At 31.9% G+C, this 10,766-nt stretch overlaps 1 protein-coding gene across 1 annotated transcript; it reads left to right on the top strand.

Annotated features, from left to right (window-relative positions):
• On the top strand, positions 1–6,733 carry LOC109347426 (protein ABHD17B-like). The gene is made up of 5 exons (XM_019587274.1): positions 1–478; positions 2,813–2,849; positions 5,298–5,534; positions 5,615–5,662; positions 6,080–6,733. The coding sequence occupies exons 1-5, from the start codon at positions 138–140 to the stop codon at positions 6,485–6,487; spliced, it is 1,071 nt and encodes a 356-aa protein (XP_019442819.1). The 5' UTR covers positions 1–137; the 3' UTR covers positions 6,488–6,733.

Here is a 10,766-nt window from a genome sequence, read left to right as displayed (position 1 = left end):
TTCTCCCTTTTCAACGTTCAGTCCACAATTACAACATTCAACACTCTCTCTTCTTTCTCTCTCTAAAAACGTCACCACCACCCACGCGCCGCCACGTCTGAACTCTAATCCACCACCATTTATGTATCAGAGCAGCCATGGGCGGCGTCACCTCCTCAATCGCTGCTAAGTTCGCCTTCTTCCCGCCACAACCGCCGTCATACACGGTGGTCGCCGACGAATCATCATCATCATCATCAACATCGGAGGCGATCACCGAGGAAGTTGAGAAACTCTATATACCAGAGGTTCCAAGGAAGGAGAACGTGGAAGTGGTGAAGGTTCGAACTCGGAGAGGTAATGAAATCGTTGGTGTGTATGTGAAGTATCATAGAACAACATCTACTATGCTTTATTCACATGGAAATGCTGCTGATTTGGGTCAAATGTTTCAACTCTTTGTTGAATTGAGCAACAGGCTTCGACTTAATGTTATGGGGTACTGCAATACTTTTCTTTCTTTTTTTAATCATCTTATTAAGGACTAATTCATTTAACTTCCGCTTTTAATTATGGGTCTTGTGTGTATTAGTTAAGGAATCAAGTAGAGGGATTTTATTGGAATTGGGAAACTCATTATTTTCTAATCAGTGACCTTAACATTTGCTTATAATAAGTTTGTTAAAGATGGGTTTTATTGCTGAAATGAAAACCTGGGGGAGTTTTTTCTAGTGAGTTTTTTTGTGATCGAGCTCAGATTGATTACCTTTGTGATGGTTCACACGACGGAGAAGTTATTCTAGGAAGGTTTCGACATCTTTCTGTAAAATGGTAGATTGATTTGTTACCAAATGTTAATGAAGACGCTGATGGATTTATGTTGTCTTTGAGAACATTGAATTATATTAATAGCAAATTTGGTTCCTGAAAATACTTTTGTTTCCTGTTTAGATGAATTATAGCATTACAAAACAATAGTAATAATACTTACCCCTTGTTTATCTTTCTGCTATGATTTTCTGTTGAAAGTTTAGTTACCTGGTCTTATGTCTTCTAAACATTGCTATTCTGAACTCTGAAGACAGCTGAAGCTGTTCTGAATTTTTGACGATATCTTCATTTTTGTTATGAAAATTAGGCTTCTTAGAAAGTGTGCCTTTTGGTAGATCATTTTTCTTTCCCTGAGTTATGAACTTTGAGCTGTTGGATTGCAGAAAGCTTTCCCCTCCACATGTGGCTTAGTAACTAGGAAATTGGAACTCTATCACAGCTATTTATGTCAATAGTGTGTCACTTGTTTACTATATGGCCTTGCTCTCATTATTTTTAGAATGTGCACAAAGTATCACTTGATGACTTCATTTATATGAAATTATGAATAGGAGGTGGAATGTTTTCCTGTGCTTATTCATATGCTTGTTTAACGGTGCCTTTGTTGTTAATTTTCTTGAGGTCAATGCTTTTGTTGTTAAGAGTACTAAATAATACAATGGGTGATGATCTACAAGAAATTAATCAGTTTTAATATGTTTGAAGTGGCCCTATATATGGGGAAATATTCTGTGATCCCACCATTGTTCACACAAAAGTTTTAACCCCATTATACATATATTTGGTTGCTTGAATATGAACAATTTGAACTGCTTTCTTCACCAAAATATGCCACTAGACCTCTCTTGGAACCTTCCCAAAATCTCTTTTAATATCAATGAAAATCATGTGTAGATCCTTCTAGTCTTCTACTACATTTGGTACCTCTCTATCAATCTTCGTAGAAAATATATTGCCGGCATGGTTGATCAACCCATCTACATTACATGGCTCTGGGGCATTATAATTTCAAAAACTCTAAGGTACAAATATATGATGCTTTAATATATAAAACATTTGAACCAAATAAATAATCCAAAATATAAAAAAATCATTGATGTACAACCATTTTACCATTGTCCATCATCTTTTGAACTTCTTATACCACCAACTCTTGTGTTCTACAATAGAAGGTATAAGTTGGGAAACTTAATGTTGAAAACATATATTCCAACAAAATTATTCCAATGCTTGTTAGCAAAACTTGGTTTTGCTTTAATGCATAATATGAACATAACCGTATTAAATCTGAAGGCTTCTAAACAACTTTTTTTGCCTAACAATAGCAGTAAGTTCACAAAAATCCTTATGTTTAAATTTTTTCCATATATGATAATTAGTTAATGTTGTGTTCGTTGTAATTTTTACTAGCATCTTCCTTTACTAATACTGTATTGAATGATATTAGTTGTCTTACATCCCTGTGCTGTCCCTCCTTCCTCTTTCCCAATCAAGGCCCAAGGTATGAAGGATGAGTAGACTCTTCAATTATTTTTATGGAAGCATGAATGCTATTTGCATTTTTTAACCAATAATATTTATTGGGCTGTGTTTGTTTATACTTTTTCTATGCAGTCAAATGTCAACTGGAATAAGCAAAGTATAGCTTGGAATGCTCTTTGTTATTATTTTGTTTTTCATCAGATTGCGATTCCCTAGTGCATTTAATTTTGCTTCCTAATAGTTTGTGTAGTGCTGCCTCAATATTGAAGATGAGAAACAAAATTCCCCCTTACCTCTTAGCTATTTATAGTTATATGATTTTTTTTGTATAAACAAGGGTATCCCATCACCTTATGGGTAAAGAACTAATCTCTTTTGGGGTATGTGGCTGCCCCTCCCAACAAGTATCATGTATAACATGGAATATTCCCATGCTTCTGAAAAACTTCTTTAGTGGTACTACATTTATTTTTGTTGAACTATTTTAAAAACTTCTCTTTCAAATGTTATTTTTTTGCAGTTATGATTATTCTGGTTATGGACAGTCTACTGGAAAGGTTGGTTGCCTAACTTTTAAGCCCTTCTAAGTCCCTGTTAATGGAATCAAGATATTTCTTTACACAATGTTTTTAATGTTCTGCATGTCTATTAAGTTGACATCAGGTTGCAATTCTTTTCACATGTTTACTTACAATACTCATTTATGATCAAATTGATCATAGTTTTCTCTCTTTCTTCGTTCTTTTCTTACTCCTTGCGTCTTATCTTAAGCAAGTTCTTTTTTACCTATTTAAATGTTAATTTACTCAATAGAAATGTTATTAGCACATTGCATTTGGTTTGTCAGATTAGAATGACATTCTTTAGGCTCTTTTACTGTATAGGTGCAAGTGGGAATTTTTTTTACCACTTCACTGCAAACTACTCCACAGTGGATTTTTATCACTTGCACCTGTATTGTTAGGCACCTCTTGCAGGCTCCATGACAATTATTAAGTATAAGTTAAAACAAACAAAAAGTTGTGGGCTGAATGGAATTATATTTCCTTCACCTTTTTAGATCATGTCTTATGCATCTCCCTAGGCATATGAGAAAGAACTAAAAATAACAGAATAAGATAAGAAAGGAAGTCTTTACAGAAAAAGATACTAGAGGTGGTTCCTTACTTTTTGGGACAAAATACTAAATATTGAATACACCATGTAGAAGCTGGAACAAAATAATGAATAAACCCAACAATCTCCCATCAAGTGTGGGTACCACACACATACCAGCTCACTCCCCCTTAAGTTCATCATATCTCAGCCGAATTATTGGCTCTAATACCACTTGTTGGACCAGATTGCAATCGGGGAGCCTCCAACCACCGGGGAGTTCCATTGTAGAGTGTAGAGACGCAACTCACACAAGTGATACACCACGTCCTGAACCAAAATCTTAAGGCATTAGTTCCGTGGGCCTTTTCTATTTATAAACTCTTTCACTTCTCCCCTTATATCCAAGGTGGTACTTCACACTTGAATAAACCCAACAAAAGTCAATAGTACTAAAACTCCGGTGGAGGTTCTGATGAATCTAGTCTAGAAATGGAGGATCCCATTACATTTTGGGATGCTGGCCTGGCAGGTTGTCAATTATGAGTATTGCTAATTCTCAAGTAAGTGTTACTATTGACAATGTTATTATTTGTCTTAGAAATGGTGGGGGTTAAAATTTTGACTAACTGTCATGTACATTGCATTAAAACTCATTCATTTTGTTTTCTGGGTTAAGGTGCTTCTCATTTTTTAATCGCTTTTCCATTTTATGAATCAAAATCCTATTTGAGTTACATGTCTTCATAGAAATAATTAATAATTTTCCATTTGGTTGATATGAGATGTATACAAATTACTGATACCAATTTACACTTGCCATGTGGTTAAGTACTACTGTGGTACTACACGTACAAGCCTAGTCTAGTAAGAATACTGACCTAATAAGATTTGCAAGTCCTAACATGATAACTGATGACAACCTCTAGGGGGCTGCCTTAGAATTAGGATCGTTTTAGCTTAAAGTCTTGAGTTTTTTAAAGTGTAATTCGTTTTTGGTGAATTGTGGGAATTTGGGGTTGTTTTGGTGAGGGAAATGGAAAAGATTAGGAGGGGGAAGCGCCACAAGCATGGAAGCTTGATAAGCTATGAGGTTCGCCACAAGCAAGGAAGTTTGATAAGAACTTGTTAATGGTGGCCACGGTCAACCTAAGGTTTTTAGGAGAAATGCTCTCAACTAAAACAATTCACATTTACTCAAAATTCAACTTAACTTTATTAATGAATAAACAAAATTATAAATAGGCAGATTTGCCTTGCTGAAAAGATAAAGATACGATCTAATTTAAAGAATTGAAATTTGAAGATAAAATCCTAACTAACATAATCCTAACAAACCTAGTCTAATTTGATCTGATCAATTTTGGTTGGATTGAGTTGTTGAAGATTTGAATTTGAATTAGCCTTGAAAATTCCTCGAATTAATCATAGAATTTCCTTGCTTGAGTGGACTTGATCATCTTCTCTTCATCCCTTAAGTATAGCCACAAGTTGGTTCTGAAATTGTTGCATTGTTCCTATTTTCATGCTACCTTGTTTATGTTACACCAATTCACCACTACTATGCCAAATTACAAGGAAATAAATAATTTCTCAATCCCCAAAATACATCAAATTAAATACTAAAATACTTGAATGAAAAATAAACATAAATCCTAAGACTACATGAGAATTAAATTCTCTTTTATTAATAACAATGCAAATAAAATAAACTAAACTATGCTACGAATTCTTTGCAAGAATATGGCCTCCATAAATCATAGGTCGCCCCCCTTGATTTACATCAATAACAATCCTAATATTCATGAGATACTATATTTTCACAACACAATTATGTGTTGTTTGTTGTTATTTTGGAGTAGCATTGTTTTTTCTAAATTAACAGTCATCCCTTTTGTCTGTTGAAGCAGCCAACTGAATGTAACACATACGCAGACATTGATGCTGCATATAAATTCCTAAAAGAGCAATACGGAGTTAAAGATGAGCAATTAATATTGTATGGTCAATCTGTTGGTAGTGGTCCCACACTTGATCTTGCTTCACGGATACCGGAATTGCAAGGTGTTGTCTTGCATAGTCCCATTTTGTCTGGGCTGAGAGTACTATACCCTGCAAAACGGACATACTGGTTTGATATTTACAAGGTAGTCAGATTATTACTGATTGTGTTCCAATCTGTTTCATTCAATATGTGGAAAGTTATATGGTTTGTTTTTCTATCCAGAACATTGATAAAATTGGCATGGTCAAATGTCCTGTTTTGGTTATACATGTAAGTAACTTCCTCCCTCCACTATCTATCTCTCTCTAATGTCAAATGTGAATGTTTTTCTATGGCTACGCGTCATCCAACATGCCTTGGTTGTTAACCCGGTTAGTTTTCTTTTAGCTGTCAATTAAGTAAACACCGAAGTATCTCTAGAACATTCTTAATTAAGTCAGCTAACTCGCTATTGATGAATTTAATCTATTCATAGTATAAAGCGCATTACGCTACTATCAAACCATATGGTGCTAACTAACTTAAGAAGTGCTAAAATAAACTTCCACTGCTAATGAAAAATCTCAATTATTAACAATAATGAGTCATGTTGGTTCTTTTTTTTTACCAATTTTAAAATTTATTGTATCCTTTCTTCGGAACTTTGTATATGACTATATGATAATGACAGTAATTTTTCTATGGCAGGGTACAGCAGATGAAGTTGTGGATGTATTCCATGGTAAGCAACTTTGGGATCTTAGTAATTTGAAGTATGAACCTTTATGGGTAAGTGGTGGTGGACATAGTAATCTTGAACTTTACCCAGAATTCATTAAACACCTAAAGAAATTTGTACAGACAGTTGGAAAATCTAAAGTAACTGCAAATGGTCCTAAAAAAGATACAGTAGAAACTGAGAATCAAGCCATACCTAGCAAAGAATCTGAATGCCCAACTTCAAATGCATCTGAGTTGAGTGCAGATATTCCAGAAGCTTCTAGAAACAGTTTAGATAGCCGTCTTAAGAAGTCTAAAAAGTCGAATAAACCTGAAAAGTCCCGAATGAGCACAGACCATGTTATGTTCAGGAGAAGAAAAGGGTTAGTTTGGTAATCTACACACAACTGTATCCAGAATAATTTATCTGCTAGTATCCACATGGAAGGTAATGTAATTCCACTCCTCAGGTATGATACCAGTTCTAAGTAAATATACTGAGTGAATTTCCTGTTTTCTTTTCTCTTTATAGGTCCATAATTCAGATGTATATTTAATTATTGAAAGTTATATATATTTGTATGGCCTGTAAAATCAACAGCATGATCTAAATGCAATCATTAAGATAATTTCTTTGGTAATTTTCAAATAGCTTACTTGTTTTGCTTTGTTCATCACTTATATATTGATCTTTCAAATAGCTTACTTTTGAAATTGTGAAAAGACTATCAATTTATCTCTTGAAATCATGAACATCTATGGGTAAAAGGGTGAACTTGTAAGTCAATTGACAATAAGAGCTAAATTGTGCATGGGCTCACTTCAGGGGATATTGAGCATTTTGTTTTTCTAATGACCAAGTAGGGTGTTTACTCTAAAGCTTGTTTTTTTGTTGAGTAAATTACTCTTACATTCTAAGAGTTTTAGTGAAATTACACAAGATACTCATTTCTTTTTTACACAAGATATATACATTACACTCTACATCTGCATGAGAAATAAGTGTAATCTTTTAAATAAAAAGGATGATAAATGTAATTAACTTAATCAAAATATTATATATTGTGGAGACAATTTCAAAAACAATGAAGATACCTTAACTTGTATATTATTTGAACTTGTCTCCACAATATATCACATTTTGTTTAACTTAATTACATTTATTATATTTTTTTGTTTAAAAGATTATACTTAATTCTCATGTAGGGTGATGAGTGTAATGAAAACATATAAATTAAGAGGTTTGTGTATGTGTAGAAAAGTGAGAGGTGATTTACATAATTTTACTAAAACTCAGGGGTGTCATTGTAATTTAATCTTTTTTTCCTTTATAGTATTTTACTTTTCTTTTCTAATGCTCATTTATTCATTAAAGTTTAACAAATTCTCCTTTCTAGAAAAGCACATTTAAACAAGCACACTGCTTGTGAAACAAAATATATTTTTTTACTCAAGTGATACATGCTTGATTCCTCTTAAGTAAGTCTTGGGTTCGAGTCTTGTAGATGAAAAAAATACACGCTGGGAGAGTTAGCTCCACATGCCTGTAGATGTTCCCAACTCGGACAGGATTGCCTTCAGTACGAGGATACTTGTGGGAAACAAAAAATATATAATTTTCACAGCAAACATTTCGGGTCTGGGCCAGCGATTGAGACAAAAATGGATTAGCTTGAAATATTGGATCAGAGTCAGGCCCAATACTGTAGTAGTCTAGTTATATATGGGATAAATCCTTATCTATCCTATAGATAAGTTATATTATATAGTCAAGATTATCTATGTTACAATGATAACTAATATGATTTTTAAATAGGCTTATAAACTACACTTTTACTTTGGTCTTGACCTTTTCAAATAGTTAAATAGGTTAGACCCAGATTATTATGTTATATATATTAGACAGGAGGTGAGAGAGAAGATATAGTTAAGTACTTAAGTGTGAAAGAAGAGAAGAAATGTGAACAATAATTTGGGGTAAAAAATTTCACTCCTTATTGCTGATCTTACACTAACTTGGGAAAATGTTCTTCTATAGTAACAGAGAGGGCAAGTTATTGTATTTGCTTTTACTTAAGGGCAAAACTATCATTATGTGTCCTCATTTATTGGGGCCTATATCTGTTGTCCTACTCGTGTGCCATGAGAAATGATTGGTCAGAAAAATATTTAATAATAACAATTTTAACTTAAATAATTTTTTTCAACCAATTAGAAGTAATTATATATGAAGTGGTACAAAAAGTGACACAGTAGATATACTCTCCATTTAGTGTTGGATTAGTGACATATCCTATCTCTCATTTTCAATGATCAATTCACCAACAACATGATTAGGAAATATCATAGTGGACTGATCCTATCTTTTTTTGACTTGATGGAGAAATCGTTTTTGGAGTTGATAGCAAATAGTACATGTTAGAGAGGGACATAATTGCAAATCATTAACATTTCACTTTTATCCACATGAAATATCAGATCATAAAACTCTTAAGAAGTGAAACCCCACAAGTGACAACCAAGTTGTGGTGTACTTGTATTAATGAGTAGGGACTCCATATAAATGTTGGACCACCTTTTGTTATAAATAGATGTATAGTTCACTTTTCTAAAATCTCTCCTTCTGTCTCATTCATCCTTCTAAACTTAGGACAATGATTCTTGTAGGACCAATTTCTTAACATTAAAACTTGAGAGTGAAGTTGCTTAAGAAATATATATAACTTTATTATTTGAATGATTATCTTTAGCATTTTAAAAGAAATCTCACATATTCCAACATGACATGTTTACTCTACCTCAATTTGAGATATACACATTCACACTCATGTTAAATTTCCAACCCAATTAGATATTATATAAAAAAAGAGGGAGAAAATGTATGTATTGATAGTGTATAAGTTTTATATAGTGTTACTATATCATTTATCATTTATATTTAATGATCATTGACTCCTAAAAAAATAATACAAATAAATGATGATTAATATATTGAATATGTATAAATTTTTATAGTGATAATATATAGATATTATTACCCTAAAAAATATATTTTCTTTTTATCTTAAAAGCATCCTACAAAAACCAGAAGTATCCCCTAGTAATAGGTAGAAAAGTTTTCTTAGATTTTGTCCTTCATGGCAACTTGACAATCCTTCAAATATGGTTGATGTTTGATTTGAGGACTGTGATTGATGTTTGATTTGAGGACTGTGATTGATGTTTGATTTGGAAATTAGGAGTTATGTGCAAAATTATATTGTACAAACTATATTTTTGAAGTAATGGGTATTTACAATGCATGATATTAAAATTTTATAGGACTTTATCCTACTAAGTCTTCTATAAACAAACTTATTATGAATATTTTATCTAACCATTGGAATATTGTTTCAAGCATTTATTTTGCAAAATATGAAGCAAAAAACAAATCTTACACTATCTAATGTGGGGGCTTTCTTTTTATGATAACTACTAGATCTAGGGTATGAATGATTAACTTGAAAGTGTCATTGAGATGTTTTAAAGAAGAGTAGTGAAATATAACTCTTACAAAATCAATCATAAAACCCTCACATATATTATGATGATAACATATTTGTAAGTAGATCATTAATAACTTAAATATAATCATATCAAACATATCACCATTGTATATACTAGTGTGATATTACATATATACAAAATGTATAAATCGCCTATAACACTTCGTGCCTGCTGGCGAATATTGTGTGATACTACATATTCAATTTTTATATATTAATTTTTTTATGATAATGTTTAATTTAAGGTGAGATATGTGATTAATTAATGTATTAGTTGTAGTTGCTTAGGATTATATAGTTTTTTTTGTAAAAATTAAATAATGTTAAGGGCAATATACGAAATGAAAATTACACTATAAGGGAAGTTATTTCAAGTTTTGGCTTTATATATAGTATATTTATATATAGTATAGATGTAAGAAGCTTTTTTATTTGATTTTATATGAGTTATTATATTAATTAATAATTAAAAGAATGCCCATGTGGTTGAGTGTCATGTTACCACCACCTCCATGCCAGGGTGTGAGTGGCACATTACATTAATAAAACATTTTCAGGATTAATGAGTCTTAGATTGTAAAAAGAGTATAATATCTATATATTGTTAAAGTAAAAATTTATACACAATTAACATATCATTTATTATTCACGTATGTTATTTATATTTAAAGATTAATAATAATAAGTTATAAATGATAAATGAAGTAATAACAGTATAAAAATATCTTACACTTATTATTTTAACTCAAGTTTTTGAATTGGACCACATAATATTCTTTAGTCGAAAGAGCATGGCTTTACGTGAGTAAAAAGCTATACTTAATGATTCACATGTGATTATCTGACTCTAGTAGAGTTTAGAGTTGAATATTATTTAATTATAGTAATAGTTTTCATTAAATATATCCACCATCCAATAGTTACTACCTCATCAAATATCATAGTTTTGGTGTTTAGTGTTTAAAATGGGCGTAGTATATATATTTTAGAAATAATTTTAGGAAAAATATTCTTTATCGAATATGCTAAAAATGGTGGTTAATAAAGAACCGTGACAAACTTGTACACCAAAAAAGAACCGTGGCTATCCTAGAAAATAAGTTTCTTAAATTTTATGATAACATCAATGG

This window comes from Lupinus angustifolius, chromosome LG05 (assembly GCF_001865875.1).
Source record: "Lupinus angustifolius cultivar Tanjil chromosome LG05, LupAngTanjil_v1.0, whole genome shotgun sequence".
NCBI classification, from domain to species: domain Eukaryota; kingdom Viridiplantae; phylum Streptophyta; class Magnoliopsida; order Fabales; family Fabaceae; genus Lupinus; species Lupinus angustifolius.
Note: the sequence above shows the minus strand (reverse complement) of the source record. Positions and strands in the feature narration are given on the sequence as shown.

What these genes read in the sequence shown, in the direction of transcription:
- LOC109347426 (XM_019587274.1), top strand. Translation starts at nt 138, where the DNA reads ATGGGCGGCGTCACCTCCTCAATCGCTGCTAAGTTCGCCTTCTTCCCG. An exon ending in CTTCGACTTAATGTTATGGG is followed by an intron (nt 479 to 2,812) that starts GTACTGCAATAC and finishes ATTTTTTTGCAG; the next exon opens with TTATGATTATTCTGGTTATG. An exon ending in ATGGACAGTCTACTGGAAAG is followed by an intron (nt 2,850 to 5,297) that starts GTTGGTTGCCTA and finishes CTGTTGAAGCAG; the next exon opens with CCAACTGAATGTAACACATA.